The sequence below is a fragment of the Taudactylus pleione genome, unplaced genomic scaffold (assembly GCF_031769625.1).
Source record: "Taudactylus pleione unplaced genomic scaffold, aTauple2 ptg000118l, whole genome shotgun sequence".
In the NCBI taxonomy this organism is placed as follows: domain Eukaryota; kingdom Metazoa; phylum Chordata; class Amphibia; order Anura; family Myobatrachidae; genus Taudactylus; species Taudactylus pleione.
This window is the reverse complement of record NW_028284520.1, coordinates 488,848-514,884: the sequence shown is the minus strand read 5'-3', so window position 1 is coordinate 514,884 and position 26,037 is coordinate 488,848. Positions and strand designations below refer to the sequence as shown.

Here is a 26,037-nt window from a genome sequence, read left to right as displayed (position 1 = left end):
GGTAAGTTTTAGATAATATGCGTGCAGGGAGTGCACGGGGCCCCGTGTCCACTGCACACCCTGCACCCATTATAAACACGCCTCTGCATGGGCATAAGGGGGGAATATAAGCCCAAAGTGTGGCAAGCAAAGCGAGCCCACAAGGGGACACTTATGACCCCCGTTCTGTGCCTTGCCCCTCCCCCCATTGTCGCGGGTCACATGGTTGTGATGTCAGAGATCCTATACAGCACCTCGATATAGACCTAACGTTCCTACACCCTTACAGTTGGAGCTGCTGGGGCGCGTTCCGAGTCTTCCACTTCACGCATTGATGAGATGGGACAGCCTTACACAATTATTATATATATGCGATATAATGTCTTAGAATAATTATGTCATAGTATTATTTCTTATGAAGTCCATGGCACTGGGTCCACATACAGCTCACTGCAAGCCTATAGCATAATTACATAGGGTGCAGCTCGGCATCACTATAGGTACACAATTAGCCTCCTGATAGGAGTCTGCAAGTACCAGGAATGGTTCTATTTATCCTCAGACTCCAGGGGGTATATTTACTAAAGTGAGAGTTTTAGAAGTGGAGATGTTGCCCATAGTAACCAATCAGATTCTAACTATTATCTTCTAGAAGGTGCTAAATGTTAAGTAGAATCTGATTGGTTGCTATGGGCAACATCTCCATTTCTAAAAACTCTCACTTTAGTAAATATACCCGCAGGTCTGGAGGGATAAGTAAAAGGCTAATAAGATAACGTTTATTAACAGGCAAAAATGTGTCAAAAGATTTTCCAGAAAAAAGAGACAATAAAAATGTTACAAAAGATTTACACAAACGTATACAAGCAAATAGGGATACAAGGAGGAGAAACATATAATTATCTTTTACCTAAAGGAAGTAAACGTGTTGCATGGGGCCAGCTGGTGGCGGATTTCCTGTTAGTACCATGAGGCACATGTCTAGGGATGACGCTTGCTGAGGTCGGCACGTGTCTATGGGCGGCACTTCCTGAGATCCGCATGGGTCTATGGGTGGCATGTTTCTAATGGTGGCACTTGCTGGGGTTGGTATGAGTCTAGGGGCGGCATTTGCGAGGGGTGGCACTTGCTGGGGTTGGTACGAGTCTAAGGGCTGCATTTACGGGGGGTGGCACTTGCTGGGGTTGGTATGAGTCTAGGGGCGGCATTTGCGGGGGGTGGCACTTGCTGGGGTTGGTACGAGTCTAGGGGCACCACTTGCTGGGGGCAGCACATCAGAGCCCTGTTAGGCCACTGGCCAGGTGGAGCTGCCCAGATGTCGGTTGATAGTTTTATTTTTTTTGTCATAAAGGTTGCAGTACGCCCCTTAGCCCTTACATGCCAAGCACAAAAATCTCTGTGTGTGCGCTATCAGTTGGCATGTATCTGCTATTGTTGGTGCAGGGTCACCTAGTACTTCCAGGCAATTTAAGGTACAGTATGTGCTTTGTCCTGGATTTAGTTCAGGGTAAATAAGGACCTAAATCGCAGGGGTTGTGGTGCATTCAGTGTGCACATGTTATATGCTTGTTTATTGAAACCTAAAAGTAACAGGTTACCCAGACCTGCTGGGAAGGCCTATCACTGGAATACCTGCCGCGCAGGGTATGGACACGCCCCCATAATAATCGGCCACGCCCCTCTCCTTTTCTGTTGTCTCAGCGACCCCCATCCTAACAGATTATGTGTAATATTGTGATAGTTCTGCTAGTGCCCACTTGGAACATGCTCTCACATACAGTAGATGCCTACTCGCCTACTCTCCCGCACTATCCGGGGGGAGTCCCACAGACTCCGAGAAGGTTAGGTCACTTTCCCGCATCCCGCCGACACTTCCATCAGAGAATCTGATCCTCCTCCCTCTTTACAGACACAACCAATCAGGAGTCACTACAATGTGTACCGGCCAGTCACCCAGACCAATCGTTCCACCCCATGGCGGGTACAGTTTCTCTGCCAACCCCCTGTTACCTGAATACTGTGCTGCATCTCTGAGCGCTGAAAATCGGGTCACAAGCGCAAACTTAAAACTTCAGCCGACTGCGTGCGGCAGTGACATTGTGTCAGGCCCAAAGAGACTATTACGTACAATGACATGGTCATTTTTATGAATGAGTGTATCTATTACCCAGGTAAATACAAAAACATTTTTAAAGTAATTCCTTCCAACTTCAAAACTCCCTACCCCGAGGCAGGTGCCTCAGAGACCTTTGTGGATATGCCGTCACATGTCGGCAGCTATCGTACAACCTTTGGAATCCATTTTGCTTTTTTAACTAAGATTTATTTGCAAATCTTCCTCTGCTGTGAACAGCACAGGCCGATAGCTTTCACTGCTCATATGAAAAACATAAACCAAGTTTTCCTCTCATAAAAATGTATGAAAGAATAATGTTCCTTCCGCTCATATTGAGCATTTTCATGTTCGGATATTGTCAGAAGGAGAATCTCGGTTTTCCCAGAATCTGCAGCCAACTATTTACTAAGTGTGCAAATAAAAGTGAATTAGTGATCAGACCCGTGCCAGTCATATGTCTGAGGCTGGCACATAATTGCAGCCTTCCTGTCTGACCATGAAAGACCTGTCACATCTGTCTGCTGCTGCCACGAGGCGGAATATACAATGAGCGCGTCTGTGTGAGAGCCTCAGAGTTACAGGTTCAGCATTGCCGGCAGAAATGCTGCATCAGGAAAACAGAGACAGTTACAGCACACACAGGAAAATGTATTAAATCAAATTATTTTCCGACATACTTGCACCTTGCCCCTTAATTTCCTTCTGTAATGTCAGGTGTGGTTATCTGATCTGCTTACCAAGCATAGAGGAAGAGAGCTGTACAGTATAGGATAGTCACCGTGGTGCCGGCTATTTTGTACACTTTTATGCTTATTTAGGAAAATGAACTATAAAGGCGCGTAGACACACAACGATGTAAGTAATGAACGATTTTCGTTGATCGATTTTCGTTCAGTTTTTCCCTTGAAAAAGTGAACGAAAATCGTTTTACAAAGTCGTTGGTTTTACTTTACTTAATAAACGATTTTCTGTGCGTTGAAGGAAAAAGTTGCAACTTCTGTTGAAAATCGTTCAGTTGGCCAGTCTGAGTGAACTATAAACTACAATCGACAAACGTGAACGCACATGAACGATCATCGTTCATCGTTTAACGTTTAACGCTGAACGATTTTTAGAACGATTGAACGATAACGACGTTGTTATAGTTAAATCGTTGAAAAAATCGTTGTGTGTGTACGCACCTTTAGTGTCACCAGCTACCATTAGTCACGGTCATGTTTTGGGATGTCACGCAAGGCGAACACAGCGCTGTTTGGGCATCAGTGAACCGGATGTAGGGAATAGCCAAACCAGTGTCTCCGCTGTGTGAGCCCTAAAGACCAGTGTAGCTACTAACTCCTAATACTACCTGTGCGCGACCTGTACGGGCCCCTGACGCCGTAAAGTTTATTTACTAATGACAGGATATGCGGATGTGCAGGACATTTGGGTATTAGCTATTAGGCCGGTTTGTCCTACTAGCATATATTTGGGTAGGCTACTTGCCGCCGGTTTGGGATGTACAAATGCTGCACATGACTGCGATTTAGTGAGGCCTGATGGAAATGCGTGCAGTGGAAACCGCCCCAAAAAGGACACTTGAGAGTCTTGTCTACCTCCATTTTTAGTTTAGCCCTTTAACCATCAAAACTCAGCTCCTCCACAATACGCATCAGAAGCAAATTAAATAATGTGAATATTCCACATGTGTACAGATTCACCTACATCTGTGTGTAGCCTGTGCTCCTGCTTTACTACAGGTCACCATCTGGCACCTTCCCTATACTAGGTACAGAAGGTGGCCCTTGTCTTTGGTGTCTGTACACTCACGTTAGATAGACAAATAGATGTGAGATAGACACAAAGACAGACAGAAAGATATAAAGATATGAGATATGAGATAGATAGATAGATAGATAGATAGATAGATAGATAGATAGATAGATAGATATGAGACAGATAGATAGATTGATAGATAGATAGATAGATATGAGATAGATAGATAGATAGATAGATATGAGACAGATAGATAGATAGATAGATAGATAGATAGATAGATCGATAGATATGACACAAATAGATAGATAGATAGATAGATATGAGATAGATAAATGGATAGGAGATAGATAGATAGATAGATATGAGATAGATAGATAGATAGATAGATATGAGAGAGATAAATAGATAGGAGATAGATAGATAGATAGATATGAGATAGATAGATAGATAGATAGATAGATAGATAGATAGATAGATAGATATGAGAGAGATAAATAGATAGGAGATAGATAGATAGATAGATAGATAGATATGAGAGAGATAAATAGATAGGAGATAGATAGATAGATATGAGATAGATAGATAGATAGATAGATAGATAGATAGATAGATAGATAGATAGATATGAGAGAGATAAATAGATAGGAGATAGATAGATAGATAAATAGATAGGAGATAGATAGATAGATAGATAGATAGATAGATAGATATGAGATAGATAGAAATATAGATACTGTATATATTAATTAGAAAGCACATTTCAAAATGTTTTTAAGGGCTCTATTTACTACAATCCGCATATTGAATGCGGATTGTAGTGTGATATTACCGAGTGAATTCGCATTGCGAATTCAGGCAATATCACAGGGATTTACTATAAATCCCTTGCAGGGACAGAGCTTGCGATAAAGCTCTGTCCCTGCGGATCCCATCCGCACTCCAGTCGCGGTATTTTCGGAAAAAATACCGTGACTAAGAGCCAGCGCATGCGCCGACCCACCGTCGCTGCTACCCCCACCGACGCTAAGCCCTGCCCCCCACGATCGCGGACCCCCGCCTCCCCTCCCTTCATTACACTTACCTGCATCCTCCTGGCCTCCGGTGATCTTCTCCGGGCTTCCCGATCAGGTGATTTCCCATACTGCACTGGGGCCCGATCACCTGATGACCGGGCAGCAGTGCACTGTGGGAGACCAGCTGACCGGAGAGGAGCCATCACCGGAGGCCCGATCACCGGTCCCTGGATTCAGGTAAGGAAAACAAAAATATTAAAATTTTTTCTTTCTTTTTTTTACAGCAATCAGCTTGCGGCCTGTTTAGACCACACAGCTGATTACTGGTACCGGCTCCCGCCTCTGCTCTCCCCGTTAGAACAGAGTGGGAGCCCGGTAACCGGGGGAGACCCTGGATAATGCCACCTCCAGGTGACGTTATTATCACAGGGCTTCCCCCGGTATTTTTTTACAATTTATTTTTAGTAAATGTGGTCGGATCACATTTCCCATTACAGTTATGGGAAAAGCGATCTGCTTACTAAAAATAAGTGATACTGGGGGTTGGAGTAGAATTTTACTAATTCTACTCCAATTGCCCTGTAATAACTACAGGTGATACTAAAATAATGTGAAAAGGGTGTGACAACACAAAACAGCCTTTATCACTTTATTTTAGTAAAAATAATGTTAATTAATAGAGCCCTAAATGTTATTATCTATTTATAGTTGAACATGTAATTATAGTAATATTTAGCATTCTGTGGAATTACTTACATTTAACGCTGCTTGCTAAACTCTTTGGTGCAGAAGTATCGACTGCGGCTGTAAGGAAAACAAATACACTAACATCAGTTTTAGGGGAATATTTACTAAGCATCAGATTTGCTGTCTAATTGTAGCCGATAGACATTGACGGAGGATTGCAGTCTCATTACCGGTATTACTATGCATCGGTTCTGACTGTCATTCGTCATCTGCCGTCGATATCCAACCCGCTATTCTGTAGCAAATCTGAGGGCAATCTGCTATCAATCTGCAGCGGATGATGTGGTTACCAAGCATTGAGGAAGAGCGCTGTACAGTACAGGATAATCGCCATGGTGCCGGGTATTGTGTATGTACACTTTTAGACTTACTTAAGAAATAAACTATTAGTGTCACCAGCTGCCATTAGTCACGGTCATGTTTTTGGGATATCACGCAAGGCGAACACATCGCTGATAGGGCTTCAGTGACCCGGATGTAGTAAATAGCCAAACCAGTGTCCGCTAGGATTACGTGCTAAGCTAAGTGCTCTTTATAGAAGACAAAAATAGTAAACTAAAGGCTGATTGAGAGATTTCCGCAGTGCTGATATTACACAGATTGAGCTATTTGTAGCCATTGCGCATGCGTGATAGCCATATTACGCACGCATATTACACACGCACAGTGATTGACTTGCGACTAGACTCACACAGAAGATTGACTTGCAAAGTGAGTGATAGGTAGTTAGCGGTTGGGGGAGGTAACGGGCAGTGGATAGGCAAATGCAGCATTTAAACGCCGTTACATGGGCGTGCCTAAATTAGCCATTGTAATCACCTTCCCAGCATGGGAGCTCCCAGGTGTCAGGAGAGCCGCAGTGTATGAGACAGGTCAGACTTCAATTACACGCTGCGTAACTGGCCGATGTGCATCGATGTTACCGATGTTTACGCTCTTGCACTTTATCGGATGAGTTCGAGAAGGTAGTAGTGGGCGTCGCTAAGCTCAGGTAAGCTTAGGTGGGCATTAGTATATTTTCGCAAGTGCGTTCCGTAGAGCATGCGGTGGCATTCGCGTAAATCTTTAAATCAGGCCCTAAATCCATATATTTGCCCTAATGTAGAACTGCATTCATTTTTGCCAGCGTAACGCCCCTGTCCATACACTTGGTATGATATATGTCGTACTTATCAGTAGGCACTTGCACCAACCCTTTCATTGGCACAAGACAAACAGCTGTGATTAAGCTTCCGCCAACTCTGCTGAGCCTGCAGTTCCGACAACAAACCCTCAGCTATCATCGCCTATGGGAGAATGTCCTCTTACAGCCCAAATATTACCCTTCAGTTAAGATGGGTCTATATAGCGTACGTGCAATGTGAAAACACGCAAGATACGTTGTGCACATGGCTGCTAGGAGCCGGCCCAGGGAAAGGGGGTGTTTCCTAATCGTGGGAGGCGTAACCACTCCCCCTTTGGGAAAAAATAAATACAATTGCTCTGTGCCGCGCTCTGCGGAGGGGGGTGCTGTGAACCCCTCAGCCCTTTGCAAATCAGGGGGGGTCCGATCAATGTGAACGATCCCCCCCACCCACAGGCAGTGGAGAGCAGTCCCCCACTGCGTATACTGGGCAGCTGACAGGAAAGAGGGAGGGGTTGGTGGCATTGGACTCGGGACCCTGCCGGGCCCCTCTAACAAGACCGGACCCCACCCCTCTCAGCACCCCTGGTTGTGCAAACTGACCTACGGTCAACTGAGCATCACCCATTATTCCTATGACATCACCACTACGTAGCTATGTCATCAAGTATTAAATATAATATAGTACATTTAATGTAGATTTGGATCAGAACAAAGATTATAAATGTATAACATGATAAAGTGATTATTAGCTGCAGATTTGTGGCTACAGGAGGATGAAGCAGCTTTACAAGCGCAGAGAGGATACAATATAGTAATCTTTGCACATAATAGAGGGATTAGGATAAAACCCTCCTTTACCTAATATAATCCACAATTGGAGAGGAATAAAGGACTCAATCCTATTACCGCAATGAATAACCTGGTGAAGTATCACAGGAACTTCGCAGAACATAAGACTAGGGGGACTATTTACTAAGCCTTGGATGCAGATAAAGTGAACGGAAATAAAGTACCAGCCAATCAGCTCCTAGCTGCCATGTCACAGGCTGTGTTTGAAAAATGACAGTTAGGAGCTGGTTGGTTGTAAATTGTAAAAAAAACTTTTTACACGTTGTCATTATGGGGTATTGTGTGTAGAATTTTGAAGACAAAAATGAATTTATTCCATTTTGGAATAAGGCTGTAACATAACAAGATGTGGAGAAATTGAAGCGCTGTGAATACTTTCAGGATGCACTCTACATGACATCCAGTCCAATTGGGAACCTCAGCCGCCCTCCTCCTCTGCGCTCACTGCTTCATGCTGCCAGTAACAATAACACACTGAGCCGGCATTAATAATGCACCTTGTCTGATTCAGATCTTGCTCTGCAAGAAGATGTCACAAAGTAATTGCGCATGAAATGAGTTTTACGTATAATATGTTGGAAGCCCTTACATACCTCTGGCAGCGCTCAGTCTCCTGTAATGTGTCGCCATGTTGTCCTGGATGATGAACTGAGTAGACAACGAGCAGGAAGAGCCCGGAAATAAGGCTGCAGGGAGAAAAACACAGGGTACAATTATATTCATTCCAGGATTGTGACCATAATAATCTGGATAAACTGATCCATAGGTTCTCCCCCCCGGCAATGGCCGCTCGCACATGTGTGGTTAGTGGTGCGGCAGGGTCCGAAGGAGAAGTGATCGCATTAGTGATCACTTTACCTCCAACACATCGCAATCGGCGCGCTGGCTCCTATCAGAGCCCCCTGTACTGCATCTGCTGGGGTTATTTATCATACATTCGGGCAAGTGACAATAAGGGGTCTATTTACTAAGCAGTGTTAGGAGAGAGAGTGAAAAGTGATAAGAAAGTGCTAAGGTGCCAGCCAATCAGCTCCTGTCATTTTTCAAACACAGAGCGCTTGCTCTGAATCAGGGCCCCCCTACATGAAAATGGAGCGGCCTCTTGGACGCTCGCATAGCTGTGGGCAGTGGCGGGCTGGGCGGGGGGGGCAGGGTGCCATGTGCCCCCCGGGCCGCAGCGTCATGCAGGCCGCGGGCCGGTGCAGTCTGTGTCACTGTGACACAGACTGCACCGCGTGTGTAGCGCTGACCGGACGGAGTCCGGTCAGCGCTACACAGCACAAACACACAGCCGCCGGAGCCGGCAGCTTTGTGTTTGCTGTAATCAGCAGCCGCTGAGAGTCTGTCAGACTCTCAGCGGCTGCCACTGCTCCCACTGCGGGAGCCATCTTCCGGCTCCCGCAGTGGGTAATGGGAGAGCCGTTGTCATGACGACGTCTCTCCCATAATGCAAAGCGGCCAGAAGAGCCGGTGGAAGCGTCGGGACCAGGAGCGGGAGTTTCAGGTAAGTGTTTTTTTTTTTATTTTTTTATTAAGTCTCTCTCTACTAGGGGGGGGATTACTATGGGGGCACTACCAAGGGGGGGGATTACTATGGGGGCACTACCAAGGGGGGGGATTACTATGGGGGCACTACCAAGGGGGGGTTACTATGGGGGCACTACCAAGGGGGGGATTACTATGGGGGCACTACCAAGGGGGGGGTTACTATGGGGGCACTACCAAGGGGGGGGATTACTATGGGGCACTACCAAGGGGGGGTTTACTATGGGGGCACTACCAAGGGGGGGGATTACTATGGGGCACTACCAAGGGGGGGGATTACTATGGGGGCACTACCAAGGGGGGGATTACTATGGGGCACTACCAGGGGGGGATTACTATGGGGGCACTACCAGGGGGGGATTACTATGGGGGCACTACCAGGGGGGGATTTCTATGGTGGCACTACCAGGGGGGGATTAGTACTGGGGGCACTACCAGGGGGGTGGATTACTATGGGGGCACTACAAGGGGGGGACTACTACTACTGGGGGCACTACAAGGGGGGGACTACTACTGGGGGAACTACAAGGGGGGACTACTACTACTACTGGGGGCACTACAAGGGGAGGGGACTACTACTAGGGGCACTGCATAGGGGGGCGGGGACTACTACTAGGGGCACTACATAGGGGGAGGGGACTACCACTGAGGGCACTGCGAGGGACCACTGCTGGGGGCTCTATATAAAGGGCAATACTGGGGGTACTGCATAGGGGGGAGACTACACCTGGGGCCACTATTTAAGGGACATTGCATAAGGGTTACTACTATTGGGGGCACTGCATGGGGGGGTGGACTGCTACTGGGGGCACTGCATAGGGGGTACCACTATTGGGGGCACTATATAAGGGGCCTACTACTGGGGGCACAAGGGGCACTGAACAGGGGGGACCACTACTGGGGGCACAAGGGGCACTGCATAGGGGGGATCACTACTGGGGGCACTACTGGAGGCCTGCATAAGGGTGTTATCTCCTGTGGCACACGGGGCACTGCATATGGGCACTACGACAGGGGGCTGCCCCTAATCTTTATTTTTACCTTACATTAATCCCATATGGACCCGCCTCCTCCCTGAAACACTTGAGGGGGGGCGGCGCCGTAGCAAGCACGTTCTTCGGGCACCGTGGCTACACGCTACTCCTCTGCCAGGGCCGCCTGCATGCATTTGCCCCCCAGGCTAAAAGTTGCCAGCCAGCCCCTGGCTGTGGGTGACCACCCACAGCTATAGCGAGCGTCCATGATGATGGTCGCGATGGTCAAGACCATCGCGACGATCAGGCTTGCGACGGAGACCCTGCGGTAGGGTCTCACTGCCGCAAACCCTGGAGTGATTTTGGCTCTATCAGAGCCAAAATCACTCCCTCTGACTTCACTACTGATGTCAGTGGGGTCGGCTTCAGACGGTAGGCGTTCCCATGGGAACGCCTCCGTCTGGCAGCCACACACCCGGCACGCCCACCAAAGGGGGCGTGCTGTCAATCAACATCGACAGTATGCCCCCTTTGGTGCGAGACCCAGAGCGACGGCTACCCCGTCGGTAGCCGGGTCTCACGCATGCGCACGACGGAGCTCCCTCCGTCGTGCGCATGCGCAGTAGGGCACCATCGACCCGCTTGCGAGCGTCCTGTGCTCGCGAGCAGGTCTGAATCAGGCCCACAGCCTGTGAGATGACAGTTGGGAGCTGATTGGCTGGCACCTTATCACTTTTCACTCTATCTCCTGACACTGCTTAGTAAATAGACCCCTAAGATACAAGCGGCTATAAGATATAATCGGCTATAAGATATAAGTGGCTATAAGATATAAACGGCTATAAGATATAATCGGCTATAAGAACAGGCTTGCCTACCCTCCCGATTTGGCGGGGAGCCTCCCGATTTTCGGGTGCCGCTCCCGGCCCCCCGGAAAGGCAGCCAAGCCTCCCAGAAGCCTCTGACTCTCCCGTCCTCCCCCCTGAAAAGACAAGAAACCCCCGCAGCGGGGGAGCAGGTGACGTGATTCGCGCTGAATCGCATCATCGCGGCCCCGCCCCCTGCTTCACAATGCCGAAAATAACGGCATTGTGAAGAGGGACGGAGCCACGATGATGCGATCATGCGGCTCCGCCCCTGGCTCCACCCCCAATGTACCACCAACTGCTTGGCCCGCCCCCGGCTCCGCCCCCAATGACCGCCCCCGCCCCCCGCTATTAGCCGACAGTCAGCTCCCTCCCGGAAGGCTGGAGCTGATTGTCGGCAAGTATGTATAAGATATAGTCGGCTATAAGAAATAATCGGCTATAAGAAATAAACGGCCATAAGATATAATCGGCTATAAGATATAAACGGCTATAAGATATAATCGGCTATAAGGTACAAGCGGGTATAAGATATAAGCGGCTATAAGTTATAAGTGACAATAAGATATAATCGGCTATAAGATATAAGTGGATATAAGATAAAAGCAGCTATAAGATATAATCGGCTATAAGATACAAGCGTGTATAAGATATAAGCGGCTATAAGTTATAAGTGACAATAAGATATAAGCAGCTATAAGTTATAAGTGGCTATAAGATATAGGGCCTGATTCAGACCCACTCGCAAGCGGCTGTCCGCTCGCAAGTGGGTCGATGTTGTGCACTGCGCATGCGCACGACGGTGGGAGCTCCGTCGTGCGTATGCGCCAGACGCGACGAGCGAAGGACTTTCCTTCGCTCGTTGTGTCTGATCAAAGGGAGCGTGCTGTCGATGTTGATTGACAGCACGCCCCCTTCGGTGGGCGTGCCGGGGGCGTGCCTCCCTGCCGGGGGCGTTCCCAAGGGAATGCCTACCGACAGAAGCCGGCCCACTGACATCACTAGTGATGTCAGTGGGAGTGATTTTGGCTCTGATAGAGCCAAAATCACTCCGGGCCTTGCGGTTGAAAAACTCAACCGCAGGCTCCGGCTCACAGTGGCGATGGTCGCAATGGTCAAGACCATCGCGGCCATCAAACTGCACGCTCGTATAGGCTGTGGGTGGTGACCCACAGCAATACGAGCGTCCAGGAGGATAATTATGGAGGACGGCTCTGAATGAGGGCCATAATCGGCTATAAGATATAATTGACTATAAGATATAAGCAGCTATAACCTCTCCCTGCAGCCTAAAACCCTAACCCTCACACCCCACAGCCTAAACCTAACCTCCCCCCGCAGCCTAACCCTAACCCTCACACCCCGCAGCCTAACCCTAACACTCATACACTGCAGCCTAATCCTAACCTCCCTCTGCAGCCTAACCCTAACCCTCACACCCTGCAGCCTAATCCTAACCTCCCCCGCAGCCTAACCTTAACCCTCACACCCCGCAACCTAAAGCTAACCTCCCCCGGCAGCCTAACCCTAACACACTGCAGCCTAATCCTAACCTCCCCCCGCAGCCTAACCCTAACCCTCACACCCCGCAGCCTAAATCTAACCTCCCCCCACAGCCTAACCCTAACCCTCACCCTCACACACTGCAGCCTAAACCTAACCTCCCCCTGCAGCCTAACCCTAATCCTCACACCCCGCAACCTAAATCTAACCTCCCCCTGCAACCTAAATCTAACCTCCCCCCACAACCTAAATCTAACTTCCCTCTGCAGCCTAAAACCCTAACCCTCACACCCTGCAACCTAACCCTAACCTGCCCCGCAGCCTAACCCTAACCCTCACACCCCGCAACCTAAATCTAACCTCCCCCTGCAGCCTAAATCTAACCTCCCCCGGCAGCCTAACCCTCACACCCTGCAACCTAACCCTAACCTCTCCCCGCAGCCTAACCCTAACCCTCACACCCCGCAACCTAAATCTAACCTCCCCCCGCAGCCTAAATCTAACCTCCCCTCACAGCTTAACCCTAACCCTCACACCCCGCAGCCTACATCTAACGTCTCCCCGCAGCCTAACCTTAACCATCACACCCTGCAGCCTAACTGTAACCCTCATAACCTGCAGCCTAATCCTAACCTCCCCCCGCAACCTAACCCTCACACCCCGCAGCCTAAATCTAACCTCCCCGACAGCCTAACCCTAACCCTCACACACTGCAGCCTTAACCTAACCTCCCCCCACAGCTTAACCCTAACCTTCACACACCGCAGCCTAAATCTAACCTCCCCCTGCAACCTAAATCTAACCTCCCCCCGCAACCTAAATCTAACTTCCCCCTGCAGCCTAAAACCCTAAACCTCACACCCCACAGCCTAAATCTAACCTCCCCCCACAGCTTAACCCTAACCTGTCACGACCTGGGTCTCTCGGCATGGTAGTCGACGGGTAATACCTGTGAGGACGCTATGGTGAGGGGCGCCTGGCGGTGGTGCCTGGCGAAGAGCATTGGCTGTGCGTGGTTCTGTGGGGGCATACTGTCACTCTGGTCTGGTTAGGCCTGGGGGTGCTTCCATTCCGTTCTGGCATGGGCTCCGCCATCTTGTCTCCGGTCAGGTGACCTAGTTGCCCTATCCTGTTGTGTCACATGCTCCTCTCTGACCATTCACGGCTGAGCACTGGGGATTTAAGGGAGTTCAGAGCTCCCTTGCATTGCCAGTGCAACGTGTATCTCAGCCTAGCTGAGAGGGAGTTCTCTGTGCTTATCCTGTTCCTGTGAATTCGCTGTCTGCCAGTCTGCCTGTCAGCCCCTAGCTTCCGCTGGACTACCCCACTTCCTCTATCACCCTTGCCCATACCTGAGTTCCTGAGCCTGCTGACATCCTGCTCATTTGCCTTAGTTCACTACCTGCATACCTGGCTTTCTATTTCCTGCAGCACTACCTGTATACCTGCTTGATCATTTTCAGTCTCACTACCTACACACCTGGACAGCTCTAATTGTTTCTGCCTGGACATTAACCCATTGCTCCCACCACAGAACTTTTGTGCACATTTATATATTCCTGGACTTTTATTTACTGCCATAGTTTATGTCTACTCAAGCACATATTAAAAAACCTAGTTTTTTATTCAAACCTGCTTCTGTGATCGCTCCTACTACCACCCTGGGTCCACAAACAACCCAGAACATAACATAACCCTCACACATCGCAGCCTAAATCTAACCTCCCCTTGCAGCCTAACCCTAACCCTCACACCCTGCAGCCTAACCCTAATAGCCCCCCACAGCATAACCCTCACACACCGCAGCCTAAATCTAACATCCCTCCGCAGCCTAACGCTAACCCTCACACACCGCAGCCTAAATCTATCCTTCCCCCACAGCCTAACCCTAACCCTCACACCCCGCAACCTAAATCTTACCTCCCCCTGCAGCCTAACCCTAACCCTCACACCCTGCAGCCTAACCCTAACGTCCCCCCACAGCCTAACCCTAACCCTCACACCCCGCGACCTAAATCTAACCTCTTCCGCAGCCTAATCCTAACGCTCACACACTGCAGCCTAAATCGAACCTCCCACCGCAGCCTAACCCTAACCCTCACACCGCGCAACCTAAATCTAACCTCCCCCCGCAGCCTAACCCTAACGCTCACACACCGCAGCCTAAATCGAACCTCCCACCGCAGCCTAACCCTAACCCTCACACACCGCAGCCTAAATCTAACCACCCCCCGCAGCCTAACCCTAACCCTCACACACCACAGCCTAAATCTAACCTCCCCCACAGCCTAACCCTAACCCTCACACCCTGCATCCTAAATCTAACCTCCCCCCGCAGCCTAACCCTAACCCTCACACCCCGCAGCCTAAATCGAACCTCCCACCGCAGCCTAACCCTAACCTTCACACACCGCAGCCTAGATCTAACCTCTCCCCACAGCCGAACCCTAACCCTCACACACCGCAAACTAAATCTAACCACCCACCACAGCCTAACCCTAACCATCACACACCGCAGCCTAAATCTTGCCTGCCCCCACAGCCTAACCCTAACCCTCACACCCTGCAGCCTAAATCTAACCTCCCACCGCAGCCTAACCCTAACCCTCACACACCGCATCCTAAATCTAACCTCCCCCTGCAGCCTAACCCTAGCCCTCACACTCTGCAGCCTAAATCTAGCCTCCCACCACAGCCTAACCCTAACCCTCACACCCCGCAGCCTAAATCTAACCACCCCACGCAGCCTAACCCTCACACACCACAGCCTAAATCTAACCTCCCCCACAGCCTAACCCTAACCCTCACACCCTGCATCCTAAATCTAACCTCTCCCCACAGCCTAACCCTAACCCACACACCCTGCAGCCTAACCTTAACCTCCCCCCGCAGCCTAACCCTCACCGACCGCAACCTAAATCTAACCTCCCCCTGCAGCCTAACCCTAACCTCCCCCCGCAGCCTAACCCTAACCCTCCCACCGTGCAACCAAAATCTAACCTCCCCCCGCAGCCTAACCCTAACGCTCACACCCCGCAGCCTAAATCGAACATCCCACCGCAGCCTAACTCTAACCTTCACACACCGCAGCCTAGATCTATCCTCCCCCCACAGCCGAACCCTAACCCTCACACACCGCAAACTAAATCTAACCTCCCCCACAGCCTAACCCTAACCCTCACACCCTGCAGCCTAACCCTAACCTCCCCCCGCAGCCTAACCCTAACCCTCACACCGCGCAACCAAAATCTAACCTCCCCCCACAGCCTAACCCTAATGCTCACACCCCGCAGGATAAATCGAACCTCCCACCGCAGCCTAACCCTAATCTTCACACACCGCAGCCTAGATCTAACCTCCCCCCACAGCCAAACCCTAACCCTCACACACCGCAAACTAAATCTAACCTCCCACCACAGCCTAACCCTAACCATCACACACCGCAGCCTAAATCTTGCCTGCCCCCACAGCCTAACCCTAACCCTCACACCCTGCAGCCTAAATCTAACCTCCCACCGCAGCCTAACCCTAACCCTCACACACCGCATCCTAAATCTAACCTCCCCCTGCAGCCTAACCCTAGCCCTCACTCTCTGCAGCCTAAATCTAACCTCCCCCCACAGCCTAACCCTAACCCTCACACCCCGCAGCCTAAATCTAACCTCCCACCACAGTCTAACCCTAACCCTCACACACCGCAGCCTAACCCTAACCCTCAAACACAGCAGCCTAAATCTTACCTCCCCCCGCAGCCTAACCCTCACACCCTGCAACCTAAATCTAACCTCCCCCCGCAGCCTAACCATAACCTTCACACACCGCAGCCTTAATCTAACCTCCCCCCGTAGCCTAACCCTAACCCTCACACACCGCAGACTAAATCTAACCTCCCCCTGCAGCCTAACCCTAACCCTCACACCCCACAACCTAAATCTAACCTCCCCCCGCAGCCTAACACTAACCTTCACACACCGCAGCCTAAATCTAACCTCCTCCCACAGCCTAACCTTAACCCTCACACCCCGCAGCCTAAATCTAACCTCCCCCCGCAGCCTAATCCTAACCTTCACACACCGCAGCCTAAATCAAACCTCCACCCGCAGCCTAACCCTAACCCTCACACCCCACAGCCTAACCCTAACCCTCACACACCGCAGCCTAAATCTAACCTCCCACCGCAGCCTAACCCTAACCCTCACACACCGCAACCTAAATCTAACCTCCCCACGCAGCCTAACCCTAACCCTCACACACCGCAGCCTAAATCTAACCTCCCCTCGCATCCTAACCCTCACACCCCACAACCTAAATCTAACCTACCCCTGCAGCCTAACCCTAACCCTCATACCCCGCAGCCTAAATCTAACCTCCCACCACAGCCTAACCCTAACCTTCACACACCGCAGCCTAAATCTTACCTGCCCCCACAGCCTAACCCTAACCCTCACACCCTGCAGCCTAAATCTAACCTCCCACCGCAGCCTAACCCTAACCCTCACACACCGCATCCTAAATCTAACCTCCTCCTGCAGCCTAACCCTAGCCCTCACACTCTGCAGCCTAAATCTAACCTCCCCCCACAGCCTAACCCTAACCCTCACACCCCGCAGCCTAAATCTAACCTCCCACCGCAGCCTAACCCTAACCATCACACACCGCAGCCTAACCCTAACCCTCACACACTGCAGCCTAAATCTAACCTCCCCCCGCAGCCTAACCATAACCTTCACACACCGCAGCCTTAATCTAACCACCCTCCGCAGCCTAACCCTAACCCTCACACACTGCAGCCTAAATCTAACCTCCCCCCGTAGCCTAACCCTAACCCTCACACACCGCAGTCTAAATCTAACCTCCCCCTGCATCCTAACCCTAACCCTCACACCCCACAACCTAAATCTAACCTCCCCCCGCAGCCTAACACTAACCTTCACACACCGCAGCCAAAATCTAACCTCCCCCCGCAGCCTAATCCTAACCTTCACACACCGCAGCCTAAATCAAACCTCCACCCGCAGCCTAACCCTAACCCTCACACCCCACAGCCTAACCCTAACCCTCACACACCGCAGCCTAAATCTAACCTCACACCGCAGCCTAACCCTAACCCTCACACACCGCAACCTAAATCTAACCTCCCCACGCAGCCTAACCCTAACCCTCACACACCGCAGCCTAAATCTAACCTCCCCTCGCATCCTAACCCTCACACCCCACAACCTAAATCTAACCTACCCCTGCAGCCTAACCCTAACCCTCATACCCCGCAGCCTAAATCTAACCTCCCACCACAGCCTAACCCTAACCTTCACACACCGCAGCCTAAATCTTACCTGCCCCCACAGCCTAACCCTAACCCTCACACCCTGCAGCCTAAATCTAACCTCCCACCGCAGCCTAACCCTAACCCTCACACACCGCATCCTAAATCTAACCTCCTCCTGCAGCCTAACCCTAGCCCTCACACTCTGCAGCCTAAATCTAACCTCCCCCCACAGCCTAACCCTAACCCTCACACCCCGCAGCCTAAATCTAACCTCCCACCGCAGCCTAACCCTAACCCTCACACACCGCAGCCTAACCCTAACCCTCACACACTGCAGCCTAAATCTAACCTCCCCCCGCAGCCTAACCATAACCTTCACACACCGCAGCCTTAATCTAACCACCCCCCGCAGCCTAACCCTAACCCTCACACACTGCAGCCTAAATCTAACCTCCCCCCGTAGCCTAACCCTAACCCTCACACACCGCAGTCTAAATCTAACCTCCCCCTGCATCCTAACCCTAACCCTCACACCCCACAACCTAAATCTAACCTCCCCCCGCAGCCTAACACTAACCTTCACACACCGCAGCCAAAATCTAACCTCCCCCCGCAGCCTAATCCTAACCTTCACACACCGCAGCCTAAATCAAACCTCCACCCGCAGCCTAACCCTAACCCTCACACCCCACAGCCTAACCCTAACCCTCACACACCGCAGCCTAAATCTAACCTCCCAGCGCAGCCTAACCCTAACCCTCACACACCTCAACCTAAATCTAACCTCCCCCCGCAGCCTAACCCTAACCCTCACACACCGCAGCCTAAATCTAACCTCCCCTCGCATCCTAACCCTCACACCCCACAACCTAAATCTAACCTACCCCTGCAGCCTAACCCTAACCCTCATACCCCGCAGCCTAAATCTAACCTCCCACCACAGCCTAACCCTAACCTTCACATACCACAGCCTAAATCTTACCTGCCCCCACAGCCTAACCCTAACCCTCACACCCTGCAGCCTAAATCTAACCTCCCACCGCAGCCTAACCCTAACCCTCACACACCGCATCCTAAATCTAACCTCCCCCTGCAGCCTAACCCTAGCCCTCACACTCTGCAGCCTAAATCTAACCTCCCCCCACAGCCTAACACTAACCCTCACACCCCGCAGCCTAAATCTAACCTCCCACCGCAGCCTAAACCTAACCCTCACACACCGCAGCCTAACCCTAACCCTCACACACTGCAGCCTAAATCTAACCTCCCCCTGCAGCCTAACCATAACCTTCACACACCGCAGCCTTAATCTAACCACCCCCCGCAGCCTAACCCTAACACACTGCAGCCTAAATCTAACCTCCCCCCGTAGCCTAACCCTAACCCTCACACACCGCAGACTAAATCTAACCTCCCCCTGCAGCCTAACCCTAACCCTCACACCCCGCAACCTAAATCTAACCTCCCCCCGCAGCCTAACACTAACCTTCACACACCGCAGCCTAAATCTAACCTCCTCCCACAGCCTAACCTTAACCCTCACACCCCGCAGCCTAAATCTAACCTCCCCCCGCAGCCTAACCCTAACCTTCACACACCGCAGCCTAAATCAAACCTCCCCCCGCAGCCTAACCCTAACCCTCACACCCCACAGCCTAACCCTAACCCTCACACACCGCAGCCTAAATCTAAACTCCCCCTGCAGCCTAACCCTAACCCTCGCACCCCGCAGCCTAAATTTAACCTCCCCCTGCATCCTAACCCTAACCCTCACACACCGCAGCCTAAATCTAACCTCCCCTCGCAGCCTAACCCTAACCCTCACACACCGCAGCCTAAATCTAACCTCCCCCTGCAGCCTAACGCTAACCCTCACACCGCAGCCTAAATCTAACCTCCCCCCGCAGCCTAACCCTAACCCATTCACCCCACAACCTGAATCTAACCTCCCCCCACAGCCTAACCCTAACCCTCACACACCGCAGCCTAAATCTAACCTCCCCCCGCAGCCTAACCCTAACCCTCACACACCGCAGCCTAAATCTATCCTTCCCATTTATCCTGCTTCCAACACATCAACTTCAAGAACTGGCTGGTCACTTCCTGCCTCATATATCCCAGCCCTTGTCAGGTAATGAGATTCACTTCTGTCTGTGGTTTTAATGTTACGGCTGATCGGTGTGCGTGTAGGTGTGTGTGCGCGTGTGCGAAGATTTCACCTTGATGCCCATCTCGGAGGCACACTAGGTGCCGCATTAGGTGCTGTACTATTCACCCCTGAGGTCAGCGAGAAGGCGGGTGCACCACCCCATGTCCCGCACGCCCTGAGATGATTTCATATCTTGTCCCTGCATTTCTAGCATAAACTTGCTGAAATCTTTATCGGCTCTGAACAACACAACGGGGCGTAGGACATATCGTTATGTGACAAGAGCCAGGCAGGAAGCGATTAAACACTGATGTTGGAAGCACGATAAGGAAACATGCAATCAGTAGGTGAAAGAGATTACCTGGCCCTGTCACCTTCCCGTATCCATTATTCTGCACGGCCATATAAACACGGCAACGTCAGCTCCTTGCCTTATATGACACGCAAAATATTATTCACTCCGGGCTGACACCTATCTGAACCCAGCAGTAAAAGTAATAAATCACAGGATGGGTTATAGGCTATATATACTAATCCTGTATAATAAATATACCCCCAATCCCCTCATCCTACCAGTGCTCAGGTTCTCCCCTATTTACCTCCCCTTCTGATTACCGCTATATTGTAAGTACATTATATTATTCCATTTTGCAGCATGTTTCCATTGGACCGATGGGGGTGTTTTTGGCCCCTGTTTTATCAGAACTCTAAGCCCCAAATAACTGACTTATTTGTTAGTCTCATTATTATCAACATTTATTTATAGCACCTACATAGTGTACAGATATTTACAGCTAATACAGTATGTGGATCATTCACAGAAGTCCCTGCCCCAAAGGAGCTTACAGTCTATGGGGTAATTCCCACTGAGTCTGCCAGTGACAATAAACTCAAAAAGCAAAATCAAAAAACCCCAGAGTTTTGCCTGTTAAATGATTTACACTCCCCGCATTTTGGCGCAATGAGGATGGGGCTTAATGATGGGAAGAACTTAGCCCCACCCTCAGAGTGGTCATCTGCATCTCCCCGTTGGGCTTCTCCCAGAGAGGAGAAATGAAAAAGTTGGCAGGTAGCCCACAAATGCTGAACACCGTTATTATCATACTGCAATTGAGGTCTGAGTTTGGACATTGCCTTCCCAAATCTAACTCTCTCTGCACATCTGACGTCTGCCCCCCCTGCATATCTGACTATAATGGGTGCTGGGTGTGCAGTGCACACAAGCTCCTGGGTCCAAGGGTGCCCACACCACACACCCTGCACTGATTTACATTACCAACCTCTCCATCGGTGTCACAGATATCACCGGACACATGGTGTAGGCGTTCAACAGAATTCACCAAGCAAATATCTCAGGAGCCATTTTTCAGGAGATTGGAACATGTGTAAGGGGGTGGGTACCATGAGAAGAGAGTCTTCAGAGCGCTCACCTCAGGAACCCGGTTCTCTCTGTTCACAGCTGTGTACCTTTATCTATAGCAAGACAGCCCTTCTTCAGGGACAGTGGAATATCACCTCTGGCACACCTGGCCTCAGCTCTCCAGTCTCACCTATAAAACTAGGTGATACTACAACCTTACATTCAGGGACGGACTGGCAACAGGTGTACAGAGGAAATCCCCGGTGGGCCCCACTGCCTGAAGGCCCCACTCCCTCCTCTGGTGGTAGAGCAGGATCATGGATGAACTTAGGTGCTTGAATTGTTTCTATGGAAACTACACCAAGATTAGCCCTCCTGCCAATCAAAATGGGTAGTTCTGACACACCCCTGTCTTCTCCTTTATAAAGGGGCCCTGTTCTTTGCATGTCCTCTGTAATGGTTGGCCAAGTCCCTCTGTGGTGACTGGACACACCACCTTTGATGGATGAACACATCCCTTAATCTTTGGCCCCTACCACTGCATTCCCTGGAGGGCCCTTCATGCTCCAGTCCGACACTGCTTACATTAAGTGTATGGTCCACTGGGGTCGAACGGAAGTGAGATAGGAAAAAAGCACACCACTTCTAGTCACAAATAGCAATGTCTAAGAGAAGAAAGGTCACACCTCCCGCACAACTATGTCTTACTGGCCCTAATGAAGTACCAACCCAACTAATACTTATGTCTACAACAGCCCCTAATTCAACCGGGCCTAGTGTAATAACAGTATAAAGCTAACTACAGGTGTGGTGCACTAAATTCCTTTTAAATAAGTGATCTATCCACTAACAATAAACAAAGCACAACAAATTGCAACTAATAATTCACAATGAAGCAGGAGACATATTGCTTTCTTGCAATTAACTGCACACAATGACACAATACTAAGGGACATATCCAATTACCCGGGGGACTTCTCCTGCGAGTAATTGAGGGGTGAAAGTCCCGCGGCGCGGGTTAAGCTATTCAATAAAATAGCTTTTTCCCCGCGTCCAAAAACAGGACTTCCACGCGAGAACCCAATGATTCCGCGAGAACTGAGGAATCAGTGTGTTATTCATGCTCGCACGAGGCCGAATAGGGCGGCCACACGCTGATTTTACCTCGCACCTACATGAGGTGCGAGGTAAAGCCTGACAGCGGGGACTCGCGCGCGGGATCTCGGGGACACCCAACCGTGGGGTCCCCGCTAATTGAGTCCTGACCTGCGCGATAGTTAGATATGCCCCTAAGTGTTAGGTTTGCTAGTGGAGTATATTCCAAGGAAGTTCAAGGCCGCTAGTTCCAAAGGGCAAGAGTGCAGGGGATGTGGGGGCCAGTCAGCCCTACACACGACAGTAAAGGGGATGCAAATAGAGAAAGTGTGGGAGCTGGACAACTCCATATAGCTGAAAATGGACAATTCCTCCACAGAAATAAGAGCTGACCTATGACCGTTCTTCTTGTATATCCACAGGCCTAGAGCCCAAACTACCGGGGGTAAATGATGGCACAGGCCTAGTCCCCAGACTAATAGGCTTATTTGTGGTGCAGGCCTAATCAACTTGGCGTAATGACCAGGTCTGCAGAGGAGCATAAGTCAATGGCTTGGACCTAATGCTCAGGTCCACTAATAGGGGCATGGACCTTATTCACAACAGGTACCACAGTCCTGAGGCCTGTTTCCACATGCCTAGTGCCCGACAACCTGGGTGGTTTAGGGGGACTTATATGGTTTTGGTGGTGGCCCAAGGCTGCCTACCAGTACCAGCTCTAATCCAGCACCGCCACATCATCAACCCCCACAGGAAGAGGTGACCAGTCTGTGCTGGGAGCATGGCTATGTCACACACACCTCCCACAAAGCAGAAAGGGGCATTTCTTGGTGCACTGTGAGGAAGGGGCAATTATTGGTGCACTTTGTGGAAAGGGGGCATTTCTTGGTGCACTTTGTGGAAAGGGGGCATTTCTTGGTGCACTTTGGGGAAAGGGGGCATTTCTTGGTGCACTTTCGGGAGAGGGGGCACTTCTTGGTGCACTTTGGGGAAAGGGTACATTTCCTGGTGCACTGTGAAGGGCCATTTCTTAGTGTACTTATGCCTACCTGCATCGGGTGTCACTAGAGGGAGAGGTGCCACTGGGGCCAGGCCACCAGCTAAACACAGCTGGTGGTCCAGCAGGCTGAGGCAGACTTGGACAGACAGAGCCGGCAAAAATTTAATCTGGAGCCGGTCGTGAGCCATTCGGAGCTCTTGGACTAGAGGCCAAACAGGTGCCACCACTGCTGGTTGGCTTCTGGTCCATGAGTTCTGACTGCCTTAAGACCGGCGGTGCTATCTCTCCATGACTACCTGCCAGTGCCCACTTTGTGTACGTGACTGGGTGCGGGGGGAGCGGCGGGCCACAGAGGCAGCTCGGGCACTGTAGCAGCCACACATCTTGCACCCACGGTAGTTACACCACGATTTGCATGCATGTTAGCAAACAGCGGGGTCCTTTTCAGGATCAGTGGAATGGGGTTATAGGTGAGGACAATGTAAACTAATAAAGGCTGCAGGTGTACTTCAGGGTCCAGTCTTCAACCCGGGCAATGTCGGGTATCCCAGCTAGTATTTAAAAGTTCAGGCAAATTGTATTTTTTTTTATACTATAAGACCCGGCATGACTACAGACACTCACTGTTTGCAACCAGCGAGTAATTTTCCAGAGATAAAAACAAGTGAGCTCCGTGCACATACTACAAAAGATAGGCGATGAGGATGAGGATGGTCCCCGAGGCTTCTGTTTCTGTTACCATGTACTCAGCAATCTGTACTAGGAGCTGTTTTATTAATGAAAGAGAAATCAATCAGCGCGCTGCAGGGAACTCAGATACCCCAAAGCCTCGTTGTTAGGTTTTCTGAAGATTTCTTCAAAGGATGTGAGAGTTTCTGTGAAGATGTTGTTGTACCAGATGACGGGTTGCTGGGCAGCGGAAATCTGCTATTGTTAATAAAGTACAGTTATGAGTGTGCACAAATCATTGGGCTTATTGATCTGTAATGCCTCCGTTTTTCAGAAAGCACGCCAGGGCTATATCGCGCCAGACTTTCAGCACAAAATTTATTTTTTTAGAGGAACGCAAATTCGCTTTTGCACCTACATTCCATTGCCCACTCCATTGAATGGTGCAAAGTTTCATGGGCAAATGCGAATATGTAGCTCATCTCTGGCACATTAACACGGCAGCATCTTCGGATCTGCATTGAACCTTCCACGCACTTCGGGAACTCTCTCCGTCTAGAGATGGCGTCAGCCCTCAGAGACAAGTATCGATAACGTCTCATTTTCAGAGCTTGATAAAAAAAGCACAGTCACTATGCTTTATAAAAGGTATTTTAATCTAGAGATAACAACTGCTATTTGTGCGTGATTATCGGAGCAGAAGGACTTGATAATTAGACTCCCATATTAGGCTACTCATAACAGAAAAATATAGAAGTTTCTCTTGTTAAAATATACTAAGGGTTGATGGGGCCAAGTATAGCAAAGTAGTGAACTAATGTCAGTAATATCCCTTTTACACCAAGATCCTGGCTTTGACCCAGGATTTGGTACAAGGGGCTCGATTCAGACCTGCTCGCTAGATTCGTTCGCACACAGCCGTCAGCTGCCAAAGTATGCAAATCCTGCGATCGCACGGCAAGGCATTAGCACACCCACTATGTCTTGGCGTGTGATCGCGGTGTGTATTTAGATGCCCACTTTCCCTTAGTAACACACGTCATCTCCAGGAAGTGTATGCAACAATCGGTAACATCGAGTAACATCGGAGCTATACGCAGCACTTGTGGCTGACCAGACCCTACCACAAGCACTGCGAGTGCCGCTGTGTGTAATTCAGCCATGTGACGTCACGTGTATGGTGACGCTGCGTCTTAATTATGCACTCCTCTGAAACGGCGTTAAGATGCACAGACACGCCTGCGTTCGCACCACCACTCCCCCGTTTCCATCGACCAACCCGTCACCAACCACAAATGGCTCATCCTGTCACTCATTCTAGCGAAGCGTCTATGTGCGAACACTTCCCGATCGCATGGACTAGTTGCGTCTTAAACGCATGTGCACATTGCAAACATCGGCAGGCTATGTGCGAACGCAGCCTAGCGAGCGGGTCTGAATCGGGCCCAAGGTTCCAACCAGGGACAGACCCAATTCACATTGTGACACAAATTCTGTACGTTATTCCGTTTACAAGGGTGCAGTGTTAAGTTTTCTACCGACACTTGGAGATGACATCCAGAGATCTTTCTTGCATGTATTTGCAAAGATATTTTTTAGCACCGGGCTGCGTCATGGCGTCTCTGTACACTTTGGGTCATATAATCATCCCAACATGACCCTCTCCAGGAGGGACAAAATGCTCTGTTCCTGGACTTCTCACTTATTACTCATTTATGATTGCAGTCACCTGTCTTGAACTAGATAATTGATAAGAAAGGTGTTTCAGTAAATCTCCATGTCTGAAAATCAGGGGAGACTTTCTGAATGCTCATGAAGCAACATCAAGAGGCACATACTGTATATTAGGGGTGAGCGGGTTCGGATTTCTGAAATCCGAACCCCCCCGAGCCCCCCCGATCCGAGTCCGATCCGAGTCAGGCTCGACTTTTCCCGCCTGACTCGGATCTGAAATCGAGGCAAAACGTCATCATCCCGCCTTCCGAGTCTCGCGGGTTTTGGATCCTATATAAGGTACCCGCG

General features: G+C 50.1%; 1 protein-coding gene across 1 annotated transcript in view; it reads right to left on the bottom strand.

Moving 5' to 3' along the window:
• LOC148524242 (uncharacterized) overlaps nucleotides 1-24,617 on the bottom strand; it is a 218,936-nt gene extending 194,319 nt beyond the window's left edge. The window contains exons 1-3 of the mRNA XM_088472034.1: nucleotides 24,434-24,617; nucleotides 8,182-8,274; nucleotides 5,623-5,670 (exon numbers count right to left, since the gene is read on the bottom strand). Coding sequence (XP_088328160.1) covers nucleotides 5,623-5,670; nucleotides 8,182-8,274; nucleotides 24,434-24,617 — 325 coding nt within the window. The remainder of the gene's footprint in view (nucleotides 1-5,622; nucleotides 5,671-8,181; nucleotides 8,275-24,433) is intronic.
• Nucleotides 24,618-26,037: the final 1,420 nt, after the last annotated feature.